The following is a 23,573-nucleotide window of genomic DNA, read 5'->3' on the forward strand; positions in this document are numbered from 1 at the left end:
GCTCATCTAAATGGTCTTATGTGTGGTTAGGAAGGTCGGGTTAACTGGTTAGACCCCCTCTCGGGTGCACCTAACGCGCGTAGTTGTTGGTTATTTTAACAATCTAATCAAGCATCTTTCAATGACAATAATTAGATCAAGACATATCAAATTGGTAGTTAATTAATTAGATAAAGAAAAAGCACAATAACCAACAAAACCACCACAAAAGACATAGATAAGCATAAATCAAGGTTTAACCCATGGATTTCATACAAACTTCACCAATATCCCTAATAAAGACTTAGCTACTCATAATGGAAGCTAAGACAAAGGAAAATACAAAAATATCGAAGGAAAACATAGTAAGAAAAGATAATAGAACTCCCTAAGGTGGACTTGATGTTGGGGAGAATCTTTCTTCTTCAATCTCTTGAAGATGGAAGCCTCCTTACCTTCAATCCTCTTGAATCTCTCGATTTTTCTCTCAATTTGCAGTGGGGGAAGTTAGGGTTCAGAAATGAGTGAGAACCCTTTTATACTCGCAGTGAAAGTCAGGATAAAATGAGCGCGTATGCAAAACACCCGGTCGGGTGATATGTAAGTGGAGAAACACCCGATCGGGTTTTCTTCCCAAAGCCCGACTTTTGCAAAACACCCGACCGGGTTTTCCGAGAAATAGAAAACACCCGGTCGGGTTTTCCTTCTGGAGTCCGTATATCTTCTGCAAAACACCCGACCGGGTTTTCCGAGAAATGGGAAACACCCGGTCGGGTTTTTCTTATGGAGAACTCCTCAAAACTCAGCTTCAGCTCGTTTCAACCTGTTTCATCACAAAACTATGACAAACCCATTAACTCACCTAATTAGTGTATATGTGGTGAAAAACCTGTATTTAACACCTTAAACCATCAAAAGCGCTCTCTAATCACACATAAAACAAGCCTAATCTATGAGTTTGTCAATGGTTGTGCAGAATAAAGATCCAACTCTGTCGTAAGTCTTCTTAGCCACAATACCTCCGTCAATCCACTCTTAATTCCCCGGAACTCTACTTTTGCACTAGATAGTGCTACCACCTTCTGTTTCTTACTTTTCCATGTCACGAGGTTGCCATCCACAAAGGTTAAGTACCCCGCAGTCGATTTTCGGTTGTTTAGGTTTCCTGCCCTTTCAGCACCAGTAAATTCGTGTATTTCCATATGTTCGTGTTTCTCAAATAGAAGCCCATGTTCAGCCGTCCCCTTCAAGTATCGAACTATCCTTAAAACTGTCTCTCAGTGCTCTTCCTGCGGTGCATGCATAAATTGGCTTACTACTCCCACTGCATAGGCAATATCCGGTCTCGTGTGGGATAAGTAAATCAACTTCCCAACTAATCTTTGATATCTCCCTCGATCTGCATGCTTAGCTTCCTTCTTCATATGCAATCCATGATTTTGGACCATCGTGTATCTATTGGTTTGCAATCGAGCATCCCGATTTCAGCCAATAAATCTAATATATACTTCCTCTGGTTGATAAAGATTCATTTCTTCGAGCGTAGCACTTCTATTCCTAAGAAGTATTTAAGAAGTCCCAAGTCTTTCATCTCGAACTCATTAAACAAATTCTTCCTTAGCTCAGCTATTTCTTCCTCATCATCTCCAGTAATGATCATATCATCTACATATATAATAAGGCATGTGATCTTACCGTTCTTTTTCTTGAGAAACAGAGTATGGTCAGATTTACTCTGCTTGTATTCGTACTTCTTCATCACTTCTATAAATCTCCCAAACCATGCTCGCGAAGATTGTTTCAAACCATACAATGTCTTGTTTAAATGACAGACTTCTCCATCTTGAAATTCCCCAGCAAATCCAGGCGTGGGTTCTATGAAAAATGGTTTTGGGAGTTCTCCGTGTAGGAAGGCACTGGTCACATCAAACTAGTGAAGAGACCGGTCCTTGTTGGCAGCAATCGAGAATAGTACTCTTACAGTATTGACTTTGGCCACCGGGGAAAAAGTTTCAAAATAATCTACGCCGTATGTCTGAGTATATCCTTTGGCACAAGACGAGCCTTATATTTGTCTATTGTACCATCTGGCCTTCTCTTGATCGTGAATACCCATCTGCACCCAACGGTCTTCACTCCTTCAGGTAGTTTTCCTTTTACCCAAGTGTTATTCTTCATTAATGCCTTCATTTCAGTGAGCATGGCTTCCCTCCAGTGTTTATGTTTCATTGCCTCATCGGCTGACTGCGGAATTTCCTCTTCTTCATACAAGGCAGCCTCAAATGCTCGAGCCATTTTTGACAAATTTCCCTGCACAAAATTCGCAACTCCATAATGACTTATCTTTCCAATCTTTTCAGGGGAATATCTTTTTGGCAGTACTCATCTTGTACTCCGATAGGGAAGTATATATCTCCCAGTGTCACCGTCAATAGCATTTTCTCCTTCTATGTATTCTGTACCAACAGGGTCAGTGGAAACTGTATTGGGACTAGGGTCGGGAATTACCTCGGATATCGTCGGAGGAGGGGTACCTGGCCGCGGATGAGCCGACTCTTGGGACGAAGCCTGCTCAGCGGCAGTGACCACTACTGGATCAGGTTGGTCCTCAATCGAGGAGCTTGGCAATGACACGACCCAACTTAGGTAGTCCTCAGGTCTACCTGGATCACTCTCCCCCTGACTACTAAGGTGGGTGTGGTAAAAGAACTCGGTTTCCAAAAAATTGCAGTTCATTGTGGTGATAATTTTTCTGGAGTTAGGATCAAAGTACCTATAGCCTTTCTGGTTCAGCCCGTACCCCATAAACACACATTTAGTAGCACATGGTGATAATTTCGTTCTTTCATGTTTAGGGATATGGACGTAAACGGTGCAACCAAAAACTTTAGGAGAGAGGTTCGAGTGTGTGGGGATATGGGATAATTTGGATAAGGTATCAAACGGGGTTTTCATGCGAAGGATTTTGGTGGGTAAGCAGTTCATGAGGTAGATAGATGTAGCAATAGCTTCTGGCCAAAAATAATTCGGAACCTTGGACTCAATCATTAAGGCTCGGGTCATCTCAAGTATAGTTCTGTTTTTCCTTTCGGCTACCCCATTCTATTCAGGTGTATAGGCACAAGAGGTTTGATGGATTATCCTTTTTTCTTTGCAAAAGTTTGTCATGGTAGTGTTAACAAATTCCCTCCCATTATCTGACCTAAGGGTTTTGATAGTGGTATGAAATTGTGTTTGAATGAGTTTAAGAAAAGAGGTAAATCTATCAAAGACTTCAGATTTATGTTTCAGAAAATACACCCAAGTCATTCTAGTACAATCATCAACAAATATTACAAAATATCGAAAACCATTTCCTCCCACAATTGGGGCAAGACCCCACACATCAAAATGTACTAAAGAAAATATGGAATTCATATGAGTATTCGAAGGTTTAAAAGATTGTCTGTGGCTCTTGGCCAAAACACAAGTCTTACAAGCAAAATCCGAAGAAATAGAAAGATTCAGATAAAGTAGTTTAAAATAACCGGGGGAGGGGTGTCCTAGTCTTCGGTGTCAAAGCCAAGTTTCCTGTTTCGTGGACCCGTGAGCCAACATCGCACTGCCATGTTGAGCTATCTCGTCCACGTAGTAGAGTCCTTGTTTCTCAGTGCCACGCCCAAGTATCCTCTTCGTCTGAATATCCTGTAAAATACAAAAAGAGGGGTGCATCAGAAGTGTGCAATTCAATTCCTTCGTAACATGACTGATAGACATCAGAGTCTCTGTCTCTGAGATAAGGTGGGGACATATAGACAATTTGTGAATCAGAGAGTGGGGGATATTTCAATTGTTCCAGATCCTACAACATTAATCAGATCCCCACTCGCAATTCTAATATAGGATTTAGTAACTTCAGTCAAATTAATAAAGTTATCCCTTTCAGGTGTCATAGTACCTGTCGCCCCACAGTAAAAAATCCAACCCCTCGTGTGTGTATCAGTTATATTTTGAACTTGAAAAGCAGCGGAAATATTTCGGAGTGGTTCAAAGGGGTTTTTTACACATAACTAGATGTATTGGGGTATATATCTGATGCTTGAGAACATTTGGGGTCAAAAACATATTCCAGTAAATCGGGGGGCGTTTTTTAAAAGCAAGGGGTCTTTTTACTAAATACTCAGAAGTATGTGGTACCAAATATAATTCAGAAAAAACGTTAGGGTTTCGTTTAAAACCAAACCCTCTACCTCCTGTTGCAGCGCCGCCCCTTGTTTCCGTCTGTTCAGCCAAATTTTCGGTGCCTCTCGTGTTGCCGCCGCCCGTCGGACCCTCCTGGCGCATCCTCGTTCCGATTCCGGCCATTTCCCCATGATTTCCGACCTCAATTTGACGTGGAGCTCCATCGCCATTTACTCCAGCAACGAATTTTTCCCGGGCTTGTGTCGCCCTCGCCTTTTGTCGTTCCTCCCACCATTCTGGGTACCCTAGTCTGTATCCCATTTGTGTTTATGTTTCCCGCAGTGTGAACACCACAGTTTGGATGTGTCGAGACGATTCCCCGGTCGGTTGGTAGCGGTGGGGCGTTGTACCGGTCCGCTCTGGTGCGGCGGGCGACTATACTAGGCGGCGAGACCGAGTCCGATTTCCCCAAATGATGAGTTCCCGATGTTATCGCCGACGGTATCTACGGTGGGCAGAGGCGATGTCGGTGGCATGATTTGACGTCGAGCCGCCTCCGTCTTCACCCACCCATAGGCCGATTCAACTGATGGGTAGGGATCTTCCTTGAGAATATCCCGTTTGATCGAATCATACTCTCGGTTTAGTCCGGACAGAAACTTGATCAGCCTCTTCTCATTAAAATGCGTTCTGTATTGGTTGACTCCTTTGTCGCAGCACGTAATGGGTTGCTTTTAGCAGCGATCGATGTTAATCCACAACCCGTGGATCCTCCGGTAATATGTTTCCAAGTCCAGATTCCCTGTTTTAGCTCGATTGCCTTCTCTTCCAGGTCGTAGATAATATACTTGTCCGCCTTGTTCTCAAACGTCACAGCAAGACTATCCCAGAGTGCCTTTGATATCTGATGGTGAGCGAAATTGGCGATAATCTCGTTCTCGATGTTATCGACGATCCATGAAAACACCACCAAATCGTCTTCTTCCTAGTCGTCGTACCCTTTGCTCCTCGGTACAGGTGGTTCGTTTCTGATATGCGAATAGGCCCCTCGGCCTCCAATCTTGACTTTCATAAGTCTTAACCATAATGGGTAGTTTTTTCCATCAAGCTTGAATGCCACGGTGACATTCTTGTTGCTCTTCACTTTCGTTGGCTGTTCTAGATCGTGTTTGGTGTCTTCGGTATCTGACATGTTTCTGGTATTGTAGGGTTCTGGGTTATTCTGGTCGATTCTGGGTTATTCTGGTCTGGTTGAGCTAAAAACAAAAGGTCGAGATTGGTATTCACCGGCTATGATGAATTTTTTCTGAACCGAAAAACTTCCTGCTCAGACGCCATGTTAAGAGAGATTGAGATCGGTAGGAAAGGGTTTATTATTCACTTATGTGCTCATCATACATTGTACACCATTATATAGGACTAGGAAATACTGCACAAGGAAAACCTAATTTATATTAATTACATTGATTCATATCTCCTATGATTGGTAAGAAATAATCTCGCATATCTTCCTCCGGAAATGGCGTGATCTTCTTTCAATCTTCCAACACCATTGAAGGAATTGGCCGATCAAGTGATCATGGAAGGTGGTCACCTTCCCGATTCGCAAATGTTCAGATAGCACAAAGTACGAAAAGAACTTAGACTGACCAGCTAGATTTTAGCTCACTACAAATTTAGTAAGTTCGAACCTTTTAAGAAAAAACTCTCGAGTGTTACCGTAATGGCATGAAAATATTTTCAATGTATGTATTTTTCGGCATTGTTATTTTGTTTATAAGTAGATTTATTGTTTATTTTGAAGTTATAAAAAAAACTAATAAATAAAATTAATTAAAATAAATAAATAATCGAGCATAATAGGGAAATCAAAATAATTAAAGCATGGAAAATAGGAGTGAAAATAATTACCTAACTAAAAAACTCATTACATAACAAAAATAAAATGTCAGTACAGAATAAAAGTAGGGGCAGTACTAGATAACGAATAAGAATAATTAAAAGACATTAAAAAGAAGAATAAATACTCTGGACAGTGTTATATAATGATGCCACTGCTGGACCACCAATGCTATATCCAAAACGTACATTGGAAAAAGTTACACTTGTATCTGTCACTAAGGAGATACTCTCTTCTTCAAATGAGTTAAAAAAAGTTATTAGTATATGAGTTCTAGGTATGTATTAGTTTTAAATGAAATGTGAGTAAAATGAGTTAGTAGAATGTGGGACCTATTATAATACATATGATAAATTAACTGAGACTCTTATTTGCAAACCGATCGAAATGGAAAAGCAAAACTCCTATTCATGAAGATAAGAGTATCACATCATAATGGATGATATTCCTGAATACAAATACAATAATGAAGCCGAATAATAAGACATTAGATTTTTTCCTCGATAAGATTTTTCCTATTGGGAAAATGGTCCACACTCCACACTATGTCGACACAAGTAAGCAACTAAATTGGTGGGTCATTTAAAAAGTAAAGTAGTTTTATGCCAAAGGATTATGCTAGTGCTCATAAAAAAATCTTCAGATCTCAGCTGTGGTGTTTAAATACCATATTCATCTTTGATATAATTGTTCTAATCATTTCAATTTATGCATTAATTTTCAAAGAATTAAGATGGCAGCTTATGCAGCTCTGGTTTCTCTTAAGCGTATCATAGATGATATTGAAACTCATCCTTCCCCTCCGATTTCTCTCGACAAACAACAAGTCCAATCTCTCACACAAATAGTTACCTTCTTGCAGGAATTTCTCGAAGGCTACAAGTCACCCTACGAGTATAGCGATGAAGCAGATCCATTGGAGATTCACATTATGGGTGAGTAGATTTTTTCAAAATGCTCAAGCAAGCTCTATATTTCCAGATATGTTATTGATGATTAAGAGTATTATTGTCTATAACTTGTTCGCATTGCAGATACAGCTCAAGCGGTTGAAGACGTGATCGAGTCTTATATAATCGACACAATCAAGCTTTCTGACGCAGCAACCGATGACGGTGGTGATGAACAAATCAGTTGCATCCATTTCTATCAAGATCTGCAAAACGTGATAGAAAATATGGATTTGATCAAGAAAGAGGTGACTGCGATCACAATGGAGAAGGAAGAGCACAAGAGAAATGTGGCATCTGATGATGTTGGTTTAAGATTCAATTCCACTGGGAAGAAGCATCTAATGATAGGGTTTGATGATATGCTTCTTCAACTCCTGGATAGGCTTACTGATGCAAACACCAATCGCAAAATAATCCCTATTGTAGGGATGGGTGGCATCGGCAAAACCACTCTTGCAAAAGGTGCGTTTGAACACAAGCTTATTAAGGAGCATTTTGATATTTGCGTGTGGACTACCATTTCCCAAGATTATAATATTGTAGAAACTCTTAGGGAAGTTCTCACTCGAGCCGGAGAATCCTCGAGCAGTATGGATGAGAAAGAATTGGAAGTAAGATTACACAAGTGCTTATGGGGTAGTAGGTATCTCATTATATTAGATGATATGTGGAGTATAGATGTGTGGGATAGGTTAAAATTTTCCTTTCCAGATTGCGGTGAGGGTAGTCGACTTGTAGTAACCACGAGGATGTCGAACTTGGCTGCCCAGTTGACTGATTCCTATAGCCTCGTTAAGATTGGGTTTCTAGACGAGGTTAGTAGTTGGACCTTGTTCTCCAAAATTGTATTTGGAGAACAAAGCTTTCTTACTCAACTAGAGAGTATCGGAAAGAAAATTGTGAAAAAGTGTAATGGACTTCCTTTGTCTATTGTTGTGATAGGGGGTCTAATGGCTAAATCCGAAGTTACACTAGAATATTGGGAGCACATAGAGGAGAACTTAGCCTCAATTGTGAATTCGGAGAATGAAGATTATTGCTTGAGAATATTGAAGCTGAGCTATAACTATTTGCCTGCCTATCTAAAGCCTTGTTTTTTGTATATGGGAGTGTTTGAGGAAGACAAGGAAATTACGGCTTCAACAGTCGTCCGATTATGGATTTCTGAAGGATTTCTTAAACCAATAGTCAACAAAAGCTTGACAAGAGTTGCCGAACAATACTTGAAAGAACTAGTGGATAGAAATCTCATTTTAGTTCATAAGTCGTGCATACTTGGGGATGTGTTATCCTACAAAATTCATGATTTACTTAGAGATCTATCAATGAAAGAATCTGAGAAACAGAGGTTTTTTTATGTGTTGAGGGATCAAAGTCCTCAAGGACTAATTGGCCAACAACGTATTGTTATTCCTGAAAGCACTTTAAAGGAAAAAATCAAGGATGCATTGGAATATATGCTCCATGCTCGTTCTTATTTGGTATTTGGTAATCAAACAACTAGGCGATTCCCAAATTCTAGATTTTTGAGGTTATCGGGTTGTTGGGTAATTGAAGAGGAGTATTTACAACTAAATGTGTTTGAGTTGATGAACTCACGATATCATCGTCTTGATACTTATTACAAGTTTGTAATTCCTTCTTCCATCAATCTGCTTTGGAATCTAGATACACTAATTATTAGTTTTGAGGAAGAATTTATAGCACCAAGTGAAATCTGGAAAATGTATAAACTTAGGCATCTCGAGTTTGAATATCGGAGATTGCATCTCCCAGAACCCCCGAGCGCGGACGATGATATTATCATGATGGAGAATCTAGAAGTGCTCAAAGGAGTGATAAATTTCAATATAAGTGAAGATATTGTTAAAAGAATTCCCAATATTGAGGAATTGGATATGACATATGAGGGGCAACTAATGGATGGAGTGGACTATCTGAGCTGTCTTCTTTGTCTTAGTAAACTGGAATCCTTGGAGTTGTGGGCTTACTCCCCTGATGTTGGAAAGTATCTGCAGAAGATCAACTTCCCACCCTCACTTAAAGAGTTGTTTCTTTCGCTACCAAGTGATTCAGAATGGGAGGACATACTGCCAACGATAGGCTCCTTACCACTTCTTGAGACGCTTGAATTAAATGGAGGCCGCTTCAGAACACGCGAGTGGGAAACAATGGAAGACCATTTCCAGAGTCTCAAGTCACTAAAACTGTATGAATGTGGTGATCTAGAAAAGTGGACAGTGACAGAGAGCTCCCACTTTCCACTTCTTATACAGCTTCATCTTTTTGTGTTAGATGAATTGAAGGAGATTCCTGCAGAAATAGGAGAAATATCAACACTCAGGTCAATTAAATTGTACTTATGCAATGAATCAGTGGTGTTGTCAGCTAAACAGATATTTGACGAACAACAGGATTTGCATGGAGACCAAATTGACCTTCTTGTTCACGCTACAGTTTGGATGGAAGATGAATCACTGCAAAAGTTGGCAACTTCCAATTTTAAAGTTATAGTGCATTCTATATATAGGTAAGTAAGACTGATGTTTTTTTAAATATCACTCTTCTTTTATGTGTTTTTAATTTCCCCTCTAATTCTAGTTAATTTTCTCTCTTACGCTTTATTTGAGATGGTTAGGAACAAGTCTAATTGAGATGGTTGAGATAAATATAGATGGTTAATTTAAATACAATTAAGATATTAACTTGATTTAAATGTTGTGAACCGTTATTTATGTTGTGACACGAAGTTACTACACTTAATATGTAAAACACTAACACTCCAATCAGTTTGTTGCTTGATAATAGACATCTTTGCCTTGCAATCAGTTCAAACTTTACCACGAGTTCTTGTCTTAATCGGGTCACCACTCAATGCTCTTTTCACTGAACGAGCTTCATCAGTCTGACCCGCTTTAAAGCAAACAATTTGTTTCCAAATAAACTCATTTGTCACCTTGTTCTTTTTGCTATTACTGTATCTTGCGCTAAAACCTGCTTCACGTGCATACTAATTGTAGAATGCAAATGCATCATCTATTGATGCAAACTTCATTCCGATTTCTAGCTTACGATAGTTGCAACTTGAGGAGTATATGGTTGATCGCTCATATTTTCACTAAACACAATCAAAAAATTAGCATATGTACGCAAAGTAGTAGTAGTAATAAATAACAAAAATATTACAATCCTCTCAAAGCTGAGAATTTTACACCATCACTGTTGATGAATTTGATTCTCGTATTGCATCCATAAAATAAATCAAATTAACATGGAATCACATCAAGTCCAACAATTGTTATTTGTTCTCAAAGCTAGATGACTAAAAAAAAATTAAAGAACTTATAGTCTATTAAAATTAATCTATTCATAGAACTACAAAAGTTACTACGCATGATGTCGTGGTCGGTGGGAGTTATATTCAAACAACAAAAGTTATTAGGTTACATTAAACCTATTATTCTAAATTCTTGTACGATTATAAATAAAATTTTGCATTTATAATAAGAAGTTAATTTAATCAAGAACAAGTAACAAGTATATGGGAGTTAACGAAATAAATATTACATGGGTTAGCTTGAGCAAAGTTTTGAAAGAAACAAACTAATGCAGGTCAGGTTGATGTTAAACGGAGAGATCGAGAGAGACGCCAAATAATCTAAAGTAAAAGTGAGAAAAGTTACAGAAAAAGACTGGGGCGGGCAAATTATACATAAATGTTTAATTATGTTAGAAGAATAAAAAGAATAAATTAAAAAATTTGGGCTGACATGGAATTAAGGGATTAAAGATCGAGAATATGGCTGGAAAATAGGCGCTCATAAGTCGCCTAAAATAAGTTTGCAGCATATCTTTTCTCTATATAAGATAAATATAAAAACTAATTTGGACTTTAATTATTTTAACATTTTATATTGAATATCGATTTATAAACATTAATGGATTTAAAATAAATTTCATACTAATCATTTTGCAACACTTCGAAAAAAAATTGAAAATTTAACTTAATATTTGTATATTTAAGAAAAAAACTTTTTTTTTTTACTAAATATCGTATAATTAATTCAAATCAAGCTCGAAATCATGTTACAATTTGACATAAAATTTCTATATCACTTCTTTCTTATTGCTACATATAATACAATAAATAATATAATTAATTTTTAAGTAAATTCAATTAAATTTAAAAATTTAAAGATGTTATGCACATGTGCAATAATTGTACATTTATCTTTTCTCAAAATTCTAAGATAAAATGTATTACTAACCATCAATAAAACTACCAAGATAATTGAATCCTTGACCCATGCAAGAATAAAACTATGCTGCAAAACTTGTGGCACTTCTACAAATGCCCATATAAAATGGCCAATGTCGGGTGAAGAATATATAAAATAATCGATTTCGGTTTGAAAAGGTGTAAATATTGATTAAGATTCAGATTAAATTTGGGCTTTTCAAAAGTGTAGAAGCCCGCCTTTGAAGTTTATTATTGACGAGCCCACTAAGGTTGATCTATGGAAGAGAAAATTAATTGAAGTATGTATTTTCCCATCGCTCATGCTACGAATAATCTTCTCTCATTTCATTGAATTTTTCTTCTAGCATAAATTGATAAATGAATTAGTTTTGGGCATTAGATCCAGTAAATTTCTCAAATATTATTACTACATATTTTGAACTAAAATGTGGTAAAATGTTGGAATTTTGAACATTTAGGCCCGTATTTAATGACAACCAACAAAAAATCAACAAAATTCATAATTTTGGATTTTGCACGCACTTTGTGTTTTCGTGAATCAAAATACATTAATTGTATTTGTAATATGAGGTCCGGAGATTTTGCAAAATTATCCTGTCTTCATTTTGTTTTGTTTTTTATTTCCAGTATACAAGATCAAAGGGTTCACTGGGAAGGATTGGAATACATGTCTATTGAAGTGAATGACAGGGTGAAACTTATTGGTTGTTGAACCACCACATATATTTTTGAAGTTGAACAAGCACATTAACATTGGTCGAAATATCTGGAGAATCACACATGAGAATGTCGTGAATTTGAATCGGACGAGATCACTTTACTTGCAATTCTACTTGTGACATGAACTTTTGTAATGTACATTGTGATTGATTTTTTAAAAAACTGATAATGATAATAACGTTTCCAAACCTATCATATACTAGTATATCGCCATTCTGAAAATTTTAATGATTTTGCTATTATTTAATTCAAACATTATAATTTTGCAACTGAGATTTTTTTGTACGAAGTCCAAGTAACAAAAGAATGCTTCTATATTTCATTTTCTTTTTCAGGAAGAATTATAAATAGAGTACGAATTTTCATTCATACATATATATCCTAACTTAAAAGAAATGGAAATAGAAAAATAGAAGACGTGCTTTTTATGGACTATATATATTGTTCTATTTCACGTTGGTGTGGTACACATATGCTTGTATAGATGAGGTAAATATTGAACTTTATAAAGAAAATTGAATCCAAGATAACGATAATTAAAAAAAGCTGAAGATTATGGTGACAGTTAAAGTTTGCAAGTAGTAATTTGTACATTCCCAAATTAAAGACTTGTTATCCTATGATAATCACACCAATTAAAGGGCAATGTCTTCGATGGTTATGGTAGGTTCTTTGTCCCGCTAATCCTCCAAGTCCGCTCCAAACGTTGTTATTGGTTACGACTGTCTTTCTTAGTATTAGAATTGGAAAATAAATTGTAATTAAGTTTTAGTTTAGCCTTTATTTCCAGCCTATATATAAGACATTTTATTTTAAATTGTAGTCAACTGTTTCACAATGTAGTCAATAAAGATATTTTCTCCTTCTCTCTCCTTTCTCCCATCATCGACGGTTTCGCATTTCTCCATCCTCCTTCAATGGAGGTTTTTCCTTCCTATTCAATTCTCGATATTTTACACGTAGACCACTAATACAAGTCGTTAAGGCTCTAAATGAAAGAACCAATATTACAGAATAAATAAGATAACTCAATTCAAAGACTAGCCTAGGAGACAGTTCACTTAATCTACAAATTAATCTCACGCTAGTTGCTTTTATAACTAACGTGGAACATTGAGTATGTAATACTTATTGTCGTGTGGGCTTGTGGTGTCAAGGCCCATGGTATTCACTGCGTTCAAGCCCTGATCATACTATACTCACTGCGGGGGTCCGGGGCAGCGCCCCCGGGTAGCGGGGTCCAAGGGGCAGAGCCCCTGGCTGGGGTCAAGTTGTATAAGAAATTCATCCGGAAATGTAATTTCTGAAAGTCCAAGGACTAATTTGCAATTTCGAAAACCTTTTGAAAATTAGTTATTTTCGGTTATTTTCCCAACAGGTGCACTGTTTCATCAGCAGATGCACTGGTTCGTCTTCTTCAAAATCTGATCGCTTCTTCTGGTTCAAAATAATCTTCGAAAACATTAACATACAAAAGCTCTGATTTCTCTGAAATTTTATCCAATCAAATATTTTGGTAGAACCACCGAAATTGATTTGATCTGAAAGTGATATTTTCACGACTTTCAGATTATCCGTTTTGTTCAATATTCAAATTCTCCCTAACACCCTACACAATGAAAGCATTCTTTTCTTAAATACTCCATCCGTCCCATAATAAGAGTTTTATTTATTCATTTTGGTATGTACTATAATAAGAGTCTTATTTCACTTTTATCATAAATGGTAAGTAGGTCCTACATTCCACCAACTTATTCCCCTTATATTTTGTTATAAAACTAATATATATATTAGTGAAATTCATATTCTATTAACTTATTCAATCTACTCTTTTTTATATTTTTTAAAATTTGTGTCATAACTAAATGTGACTCATGTTACAACACAGAGGAAGTATTGTTTTCACACTTGGTGGATTGGTTGCTGAAATGGCCCACACTGTGCGGGCACCACCGCACCAGTTATACTTGTCTAAATTGTCATCAATAAACCAGCCTGTCATTGCACATTTATTTGTGCATTTCATTTTCAAATATTATACTACCTCCGATCTCTTAAATTTTACTTCCTACATTCCAAAGTTTGTCCCATTTTTCTATTTTCATTTCTTCCATAAAAATTATTTAATTTTACTTTTTTATTAATTTTTTAGTGGACCTTATAATCCATTAACTCATTACTTCTTACATTTATTATAAAATTAGTAATATTTATAAGTAGGACTCACATTCCATTAATTTTTTCAACTCACTTTCTATTACATTTCTTAATATTTAGGGGACGAAGGGAGTATCATATTTTAATTTTTATAATTTTTGGTAGTGAACCTCATATTTTCCATTAATTCATATATATTTATATTTTATTATAAAACTAATACTATGAAATATTTTATTATAAAACTAATACTCTAAAAGTAGTACTAGGATTTACTTTCCTATAACTTTTTTTATCTCACTTTCTATTATATTTTTTAAAATTCTGTGTTTAATGAAAATGTGATAATGAGAAGGAGGTAGTAATATGGTGAATATTTTATCAAATTAAAGAAGACCTCGTCAAATGATAGTTGACTATTCCAACAACCAACTGCAACAGCAATAAATCTGTGGGGCTGAAAAAAAAAAGTCGCTAGGCCAAAGGATAAATCATAAATGCTTGCTAGTGCTCATAAAAGTTGTCTTCTAAATCACATTCTACTTCACAATTTCGTTCTTTGGATCTCAAAAAATAAAGCTTTAAGTCTTAATTGTGGTGTCGAAATACCATATTCATCTGATCAAATTAGCTCACATTGTGTTTAATTTGTGCTTTATTTATAGAATTAAGATGGCTGCTTATGCAGCTCTGGTTTCTCTTATGCGTATCATAGATGATATTGAAACTCATCCTTCCCCTCCGATTTCTCTTGACAACCAACAAGTGAAATCTCTCACAGAAATAGTTACCTTCTTGCAGGAATTTCTCGAAGGCTACAAGTCACCTTACGAGTACAGCGACAAAGCAGATCCATTGGAGATTCGCATTATGGGTCAGTAGATTTTTTCAAAATGCTTAAGCAAGCAAGCTCTAATGTACTATGTTGGAACTTCGAAAGATGCTAACTATTTCATTTTAATATTTCTCTCACGTCGGCAATAAATTATTTTTTAAATATTTTTGTATGAATATTGCAAATTATTTTGTTTGTTGGTGTTGATTAGAAATGATATAGGTACATAGTGATTAGATGAAATCAAATTTGGTACATGCTCTATTTTTAAATAAAATCTTTTTTTTTTTTTTGCTAAAAAAATCAGAATAACCGAAATAAACTAACCCCTAATTCGCATTGCAGATGCAAGTCATACAGCTGAAGATGTGATTGAGTCCTATATCATTGACACCATTCAGCTTTCTGCAGCAGCAGCAACTGATGATGGTGCTGATGAACAAATCAGTTGCATCCACTTCTATCAAGATCTGCAAAAGGTTATAGAAGAAATTGATTTGATCAAAAAAGAGGTGGTTGGGATTACTAGGGATAAGACAGTTCTCCAAAGAAACTTGAGTTCTGATGATGGTGGTTTAAGATTCAGTTCCACTGAGAAGAACCATCGCATGGTAGGGTTTGATGGTGTGTTGCTTGAGCTCTTGGAAAGGCTTGTTAGAGGACGTGCCAAGCGCCAAATCATCCCTATAGTAGGGATGGGTGGCATCGGAAAAACCACTCTTGCAAAAGGTGCGTTTGAACACAAGCTTTGTAAGGAGCATTTTTATATATGTGTTTGGGCTACCATTTCTCAAGAGTATAATATTGGAGAAACTCTTAGGCAAGTACTCACTCAAGCTAGAGGGTACTTGAGCGAAGAGAGTGAAAAAGACTTGGGAGAAATACTTTACAAATATTTATCGGGTAGGAGATATCTCGTTATAATGGATGACATGTGGAGCATAGAGGTCTGGGATAAGATGAAGTTTTTCTTTCCTGAATACAATAATGAGAGTCGAATAATAGTGACAACTAGAATGTCAAACTTAGCTGCCCACTTGACTGATTCCAATAGCCTCGTTAAGATTGAATTTCTAGACGAGGTTAGTAGTTGGACTTTGTTCTCCAAAATTGTCTTTGGGGAACGAAGCTTTCCTACTCAACTCAAGAATGTTGGAAAGAAAATTTTGGAAAAGTGTAATAGACTTCCTTTGTCTATTGTTGTGATAGGGGGTCTATTGGCTAAATCCGAACTTACACTAGAATATTGGGAGCACACAGAGAAAAACTTAAGCTCAATAGTGAATTCAGAGAATGATGATTATTGCTTGAGAATATTGAAACTGAGCTATAACCACTTGCCTGCTTATCTAAAGCCTTGTTTTCTTTATATGGGAATGTTTGAGGAAGACAGTGAAATTCTTGCTTCAACAGTTGTCCAACTATGGATTTCTGAAGGATTTCTTAAACCAATAGACAACAAAAGCTTGAAAACAATTGCCGAACAATACTTGAAAGAACTAGTGGATAGAAATCTCATTTTAGTTCATGAGTCGGGGATATGTGGGGATGTAATGTCCTACAAAATTCATGATTTACTAAGAGATCTATCTATGAAAGAAGCTGAAACACAAAGGTTTTTCTATGTCTTGAGGGAAGAGAGTCCTGAAGGAGTAATTAGCCAACAACGTATTGTTATTCCTAGAAGCACTTCAAAGGAAAAAGTCCAAGATGCCTTGGGACATATGACACATGCTCGTTCGTATCTAGTGTTTGATAACAGTAATGTTTGTCAATTCCCAAATTCTAGATATTTGAGGATATCGCATACGTGTTATTGGCTAACTAAAGAGGAGTATTCACAAGTAAATGTGCTTCAGTTGATGAACTCACGATACCATAGGTTTTTAACTCATGAACAGAAGTTTGTAATTCCTTCTTCCATCAATCTGCTTTGGAATCTAGATACAGTGATTATGTCTAGTTTTGGGAAAGAGTTGATTGCACCAACTGAAATCTGGAAAATGTATAAACTTAGGCATCTCGAGTTTCTAATTTCGAGATTGCATCTCCCAGATCCTCCGAGTGTGGATGACGATGATATCATTATCATGGAGAATCTAGAAGTGCTTGATGGAGTGTTAAATTTGAATGTAAGTGAAGATGTTGTTAAAAGAATTCCCAATATCAAGGAATTGAATATGAGATATTCGGGGCTGTCTTCAGCTGATGGAGTGAACTATCTGAGCCGTCTTGAATGTCTTAGTAAACTGGAATCCTTGGAGTTGTATATCAAGTCCCCTGATATTGGAAAGTATCTGCAGAAGACCAACTTGCCACCCTCCCTTAAAATGTTGATTCTCCGGCTACAAGGTGATTTTGAGTTGGAGCACATACTGGTAAAGATAGGTTCCTTACCACTTCTTGAGAAGCTCGAATTATATAGGTGTGGGTAACAATGGAAGACCAATTCCAGAGTCTCAAGTCACTAACATTGTATAGGTGTGGTGATCTAGAAAAGTGGACAGTGTCAGAGAGCTCCCACTTTCCACTTCTTATAGAGCTTCATCTTTCTTTGTTAAACGAATTGAAGGAGATTCCAGCAGAAATTGGAGAAATACCAACACTCAGGTCAATTAAATTGTACTTATGCAATGAATCAGTGGTGTTGTCAGCTAAACAGATATTTGACGAACAACAGGATTTGCATGGAGACCAAATTGACCTTCTTGTTCACGCTACAGTTTGGATGGAAGATGAATCACTGCAAAAGTTGGCAACTTCCAATTTTAAAGTTAAAGTGTTTTAGACTGATGTTATCATAATTATCACTCTTCTTTTATGTGTTTTTTCCTCCTGATTCTAGTTAATTAACTCTCTCTTTCGCTTTTCCGATTGCCAAGTTGATAAGATGGTTGAGAATTGAGATATATATAGCTGGTTGATTTAAATAAAATTAAGTCATTAATTTTGATTAAAATGTTGTTAACTGTTACGTTTTTTATATACGATATGGACCAAAACATTTTTTTCTAATTAGACACAAAGTTACTAAAATGTGTAAAACTAAAATGTACAAAAATAATTATATTATGTAGATTCAGCTACATTTCTAGTAAGTTTCGTGATAGAAATTTCACACAAATGTCACATTTTTTAGCGAATTTTCAATTCGGAAACAAGGCGAAAAGAAAATCTTCTCTTGACGTTATGAAGCTCAAACAAATATCCCTGGAGTCCAAGAGACCAAGAGTCAAGACTACTAAATGACTATACAAAAATCAATTAAAAAAAAAAGAATTAGAGAAAAACTTCGAAATGTATTAATGCATTAACACGAAATGTATTAATGCAATTATATTATTCTCTTAACACGAAATGTTTTCATGTAATTTTACATGTATAAGTGAGGTCAAAACTTCAATATTAATAAATTCCCCATGTAATCGTTTATAAACACGTTTTTTCTCTTCTAAATATTAGACATAATATATCTATATATCATATGCTAATTATGTGGTTAAGTAATTACACTAATACGGTAATGAGTCCTAATAATCACAAATCCACTCTTAAAGACCGAACTAGAGACCAAATTAGGGTCATCCATTTTCTTAATCTTGTGGTTAGGATTAATATACAATTAATTTAATATTTTATTTAATAAAAACTTTTTTATTTTTATTTTAATTTATTTTTATTTTAATTAATTTTTTTTAAAAATTTTTAATTTTTTTTTTAAATTTTTTTATTCGATAAAAACTTGCTAGAGTAAATAATGAACTATATTCACTACATAATGAACTAAATAATGAACTAAATGAAATATGTTATGAACTTATTTCTTTCATTCAGTCGCTTCATTCCGTTATTTTATTACTTCATTTATTCATACTATTACTTCATTCTATTAGTGTATTACTTAATTTAGTCATGTTATTACTTCATTCCGTTAGTTTATTACTTCATTCAGTCATGTTATTACTTCATTCTATTAGTTGAGTACTCCATTTCGTTAGTTTATTATTTCATTCAGTCATGCTATTACTTTTTGTTAGTTTATTACTTAATTCAGTTATGTTATTACTTCATTTCATTAGTTTATTACTTCATAATGTGTTATGACATAATTATCTTTCAGTTGAAGTAAATTCAGTATATAATGAATGTGAAAAATTACTTCATAACATACACTCATTTAGTTCATTATTTACTCCAGCAAGTTTTTATCGAATAAAAAAAATTTAAAAAACAAAAAATAAATTAATTAATTAAAAAAAGTTAAAAAAAATAAAAAAATAACAAAAAATTAAAAAGTTAAAAAAAAAATTTAAAAAAATAAATAAAAACGTTTTTATTTAATAAAATATTAAATTAATTGTAAATTAATCAGAACAATAAGATTAAGAAAATGAGTGGTCCAAATTTGGTCTCTATTTCGGTATTTAAGAAGGGTTCGACATTGATCACAGCTCAATACCATATATATCCACATCAAAAAAAAAATTACTATTTATCTGTAATTTGTGACACTTAATTCTAGATCTACAAGATTTGCGTACTGATATCTCGAATTTTATTTCTTATTTTCCAGTTTTTATAGCTCCTTATATTACTATATTAATAATTTAATACTATTACTATTAAATTAATCTTAATTTCTTGTCATATTAATTCCTAATATATAAAGAGCGTTTTTAAATTTTCACCGATTAGATTTAGCGGAGTATATATAAGACGTTTAAATCATCTCTGTATCACCGACGCCCACACAAACAAACCAGAGTGAGAAAACAATGGCGTCTTCTACAGCCAAGCTCACATTCCGCTTTTTGCTGGTGGCAGTGCTGGCTTTGATACTCTTCTATGTCGGTCGCCCGCTCTACTGGAAAATTTCCGCCACCGTTCACGACATCCGCCACAATAAACAAACCGTTTCTGGAGGTTTTTCTTCAATTACGTTTTTCTTATGATCAAGCTTTAATTCCGCTGAAACTGTGAGTGTTAATCAGTGCTATTCGGTTGCCTCTAGAGTGTTATCGGAGCAAAAAATAGGAGTAATTTACAGAATTGTTTTGATTGGTGAAAGGTTATGCATATGCTTACATAGAGTAGGGTTTTGCCAATGCTACACCTAATGGATAATACTAGCTCTGGATCTAATGTAGATATGCACGAATGTAAAATCCCCTTATTTCTCCCATATGTTGATGTTTGTTATCGTGTTGAGTTCATATAAATAGTTGATAATAAGGTTGATCAGTTAAGCTTCAAGGAGCCATTAAATTAGATTTCCCATTTATGTGCTTTGTGTATGTTGATTCATTTTCGTGTGTAGTAATATCTATTTTATTATGTTTTCTAGGTATTTCACAAATTGTGCAAGAAGCTCAAAGATCAGTGGGATGGTTTCATGATGAGTCGGATTCAGGTTTCTCTCTTTCGCTTTATTTGAGATGGTTTGAGATAAATATAGATGTTAATTTAAATACAATCAAGTTATTAAGTTGATTAAAATGTTGTGAACCGTTATTTTTTGATGATATCGACCATAACATTTATTTCACACACGAAGTTACTATGTGTAAGACTAAAAGAAATAAGATAAATTTAAAAACTAATTTGGACTTTAATCATTTTAAAATTTAAGAAAAAATTAATAAAACTACTAAGTTCGATATATGTTCATTAATCCTTGACCCATGCAAGAATAAAACTATGCTGTCAGTCGTCAGACTTGTGGCACTTCTAAATTCAGGCTTAATATTGACTAAGATTCAGATTAAATTCAGGCTTAATTTTGGGCTTTGTAAACGTGTGGAAGCCCGCCTTTGAAGTTTATTATTGAGAAGCCCACTTGGAACAGAAAAATAGAAAATTAATTATTAGTACTCTCTCGGTCCCATTAAAGATGACCCACTTTCTTTTTTTGGTTTGTTCCAATCAAGATGACCAATTACTTAAAATGGAAACCCCTTTATCTCTAATTTATCCTTTCTCTCTTACTTTACTCTCTCTATTTAACATACAAAATAAAATTGCATAAAATCTCGTGCCGCCCAAGAAAGGGGTCATCTTCCTTGGGACGGAGGGAGTACTATTTTCCCACCGCTCATGCTACAAATAATCTTCTCTCATTTCATTGAATTTTCCTTCTTGTTCATAAATTGATAAATAAACTATTTTTGGGCATTAGATCCAGTAAATATATTACTACATATTTTGAACTAAAATGTGGTAAAATGTTTGAATTTTTGAACATTTAGGCTCTTAAGGTAACACAGTCCTCAAGAACAAAATAGCCAACAATGCATTATTATTCCGAGAAGCACTTCAAAGAAAAAAAAATCCATGCATGATGCTTTGAAATATATGCTAGAAGCACTTTATAGAAAAAAATCCATGATGCTTTGAAATATATGCTACATGCTTAATGTGTGGACTTAAAATTGATTGTAGCACTAACTATTTTGCATCAAACAGCCAATGGAATAAAGCATCAAAAGTACCCAATCGGGTAAAAGTTTATGGACTTTTAACAATTCACCCGATTGGGTAGAATAGGGCAACAAAAGACACCCGACCCGACTAGGTAAAAGTCTTTGGACAAGTCTTACCAATTCACCCGGCCGGGTAGAAAATGGTGTCAATTTCACCCGGCTGTTTGGTTTGCCACTCGGTCTCGTGGGACTCTTTGCATGTAAAAATATTCCTTTTTTTACATTCGAACTTCGTCCCTGCTTTGTTTTCACCTTGAAATTTTCTACTTAAGAAGTGATAAATTTGTGGTGCTAATAAAAGTAGCTAGACTAAAGCATAATGCTAGTGCGCATATAAATATCTTGCAGGAATCACATTCTTCTACTCCTTTATAATATGCTTTCTATGTTTCTTTCTTTCGGTGTATCTCAAAATAAAAAAGCTTCAACTCTCAATTGTGGTGTCAAAATACCATATTCATCTGATCATTTCTATTCATATTGTGTTCAATTTGTACATTATTTATTGATTTAAGATGGCTGCTTATGCAGCTCTGGTTTCTCTTATGCGTATCATTTCTTTATATTGTTTACTTAAATACTCTCTCCATCCACGAAAAATAGAGCACATTTGTTATTTTTTATTATCCACAAAAAATAGAGCACATTTAAAAAAGAAAAGTTTCCATCAACTTCTTTCTTACTCTTTTACCTTGTCTTTTATACTCCACATTTCACTAACATTACTTCTTTGTTACTTTTTTCTCTTCTCTCTTACTAATAATATGGATTACACATTCCACTAACACTATTCCTTTCTTACTTTTTTCTCTTCTCTCTTACTTTTCCAATTTCATAATTAAACTTGAATCATTCACACTGTGTCCTATTTTTCCAAGACGAAAGGAGTATTATTATCACACTTGTGGATTGGTTGCAGAAATGACCCACACTTAGACATGGCCACGGTTCGTAAACCGCCGGTTCTGGTTCGGAACCGGCGGTTCCGGTTCATGACATGCTTGAACCGTAACCGGCCCGGCTATGACGGTTCCGGTTCCGGTTTAACCGGCGGTCACGGCGGTTCCGGTTCCGGTTAATAACCGCCGGTTTTTTGCCGGTTCCGGTTCAGTTCCGGTTTGTTTTTTTTGTTTTTTTTTTTTTTTTAAAAATCTTATAGTTATTACTTCTAAATTCTATAGTACAATCCAAAGAAAAATTGATAACGATAAAGAATTGCAATTTTATTGATTTGAAACTTTGAATTAAATTTCTACAATACAATTACAAGTTACAAAATACAACAATACAAGTATACAACTATACACTTGAATTTAAAATATAGATACAAAATTACAATTTAAAAAAAATATATTAAAAGTAAAGTTGAAACAATTAGAAAAAAAAAGAAAAAAAAGGAAAAGGACTTGAGCTCAACTTAAATTTAAATTTTAAAATTCAAATTTTGAAAAAGGTCGGAACCGCCGGTTTTTGGTCGAAACCGGCGGTTTCCGACACCTTTTCAGGCCTACGCTGCAACCCTACCCCCCAACCGGCGGTTTTGTGTCGAGAAACCGCCGGTTTTCCGACATGAACCGCCGGTTTCGACCGAAAACCGGCGGTTAACCGTCCTTTTCCGACCCTACCCCTGCAACGGTGCAACCCTACGAACCTACCGGCGATGACCATTTATTTTCGGTTAATCGGCGGTTAATCGGCGAACCGGCGGTTCCGAACCGGCGGTTAACCGCCGGTTACGGTTTCGAATTTTGTTGAACCGTAACCGAACCGTATGTCGAACCGTAACCGGATTTCGAACCGGAACCGTCGTCCGGTTCCGGTTTCAGTTCCGAACCGCCGGTTCAAAACCGGCGGTTAACCGGTGGGCCGGTTTGGTTTGGCCATGTCTACCCACACTGTTTGGGCACTATACTTTGTCCTCAATAAACCAGCCTGTCACGCCCATTTATTTGTGCATTTCATTTTCAAATATTGTACTACCTCCATCACTTAAATTTTATATATTTTACTTTTTATTATCTTTGATATAGACTTTATATTCCGCTAATTCATTTTTATTTATATTTTATTATAAAACTAATATCCTAAAAATAGGATTCACTTTCCAATAACTTTTTCAACTCACTTT

At 35.4% G+C, this 23,573-nt stretch overlaps 3 protein-coding genes across 7 annotated transcripts; all 3 read left to right on the top strand.

Annotated features, from left to right (window-relative positions):
- Nucleotides 1-6,676: 6,676 nt before the first annotated feature.
- LOC125217689 (putative late blight resistance protein homolog R1A-10) lies at nt 6,677-9,686 on the top strand. Of its 4 annotated transcripts, none has more exons than XM_048119210.1 (3): nt 6,677-6,975; nt 7,075-9,337; nt 9,408-9,686. In XM_048119210.1, exons 1-3 carry the CDS (start codon nt 6,774-6,776, stop codon nt 9,505-9,507), a joined length of 2,565 nt encoding a protein of 854 aa, XP_047975167.1. In that variant the 5' UTR covers nt 6,677-6,773; the 3' UTR covers nt 9,508-9,686. The 4 variants fall into 4 exon arrangements, with proteins under 4 accessions (XP_047975167.1, XP_047975168.1, XP_047975165.1 ...); XM_048119211.1 differs by having other exon boundaries at nt 7,075-7,455; nt 7,936-9,686; XM_048119208.1 differs by having other exon boundaries at nt 7,075-9,686.
- Nucleotides 9,687-14,665: 4,979 nt separating this feature from the next.
- Nucleotides 14,666-17,833, top strand: LOC125217692 (late blight resistance protein R1-A-like). Of its 2 annotated transcripts, XM_048119214.1 has the most exons (3): nt 14,666-15,005; nt 15,312-15,695; nt 17,022-17,833. In XM_048119214.1, the coding sequence occupies exons 1-3, from the start codon at nt 14,804-14,806 to the stop codon at nt 17,399-17,401; spliced, it is 966 nt and encodes a 321-aa protein (XP_047975171.1). In that variant the 5' UTR covers nt 14,666-14,803; the 3' UTR covers nt 17,402-17,833. The 2 variants fall into 2 exon arrangements, with proteins under 2 accessions (XP_047975171.1, XP_047975170.1); XM_048119213.1 differs by having other exon boundaries at nt 15,312-17,833.
- Nucleotides 17,834-19,712: 1,879 nt separating this feature from the next.
- LOC125221413 lies at nt 19,713-20,719 on the top strand. Its single transcript, XM_048123532.1, has 3 exons — nt 19,713-19,889; nt 20,311-20,404; nt 20,704-20,719. Exons 1-3 carry the CDS (start codon nt 19,742-19,744, stop codon nt 20,717-20,719), a joined length of 258 nt encoding a protein of 85 aa, XP_047979489.1. The 5' UTR covers nt 19,713-19,741.
- Nucleotides 20,720-23,573: the final 2,854 nt, after the last annotated feature.

This window comes from Salvia hispanica, chromosome 4, assembly GCF_023119035.1.
Source record: "Salvia hispanica cultivar TCC Black 2014 chromosome 4, UniMelb_Shisp_WGS_1.0, whole genome shotgun sequence".
Classification (NCBI taxonomy): Eukaryota; Viridiplantae; Streptophyta; class Magnoliopsida; order Lamiales; family Lamiaceae; genus Salvia; species Salvia hispanica.

Coding starts and splice junctions, on each gene's coding strand:
- LOC125217689 (XM_048119208.1), top strand. CDS start 6,774: ATGGCAGCTTATGCAGCTCTGGTTTCTCTTAAGCGTATCATAGATGAT. Junction 6,976..7,074: donor ATTGGAGATTCACATTATGG/GTGAGTAGATTT, acceptor TTCGCATTGCAG/ATACAGCTCAAGCGGTTGAA.
- LOC125217692 (XM_048119213.1), top strand. CDS start 14,804: ATGGCTGCTTATGCAGCTCTGGTTTCTCTTATGCGTATCATAGATGAT. Junction 15,006..15,311: donor ATTGGAGATTCGCATTATGG/GTCAGTAGATTT, acceptor TTCGCATTGCAG/ATGCAAGTCATACAGCTGAA.
- LOC125221413 (XM_048123532.1), top strand. CDS start 19,742: ATGGCGTCTTCTACAGCCAAGCTCACATTCCGCTTTTTGCTGGTGGCA. Junction 19,890..20,310: donor TAAACAAACCGTTTCTGGAG/GTTTTTCTTCAA, acceptor TATGTTTTCTAG/GTATTTCACAAATTGTGCAA.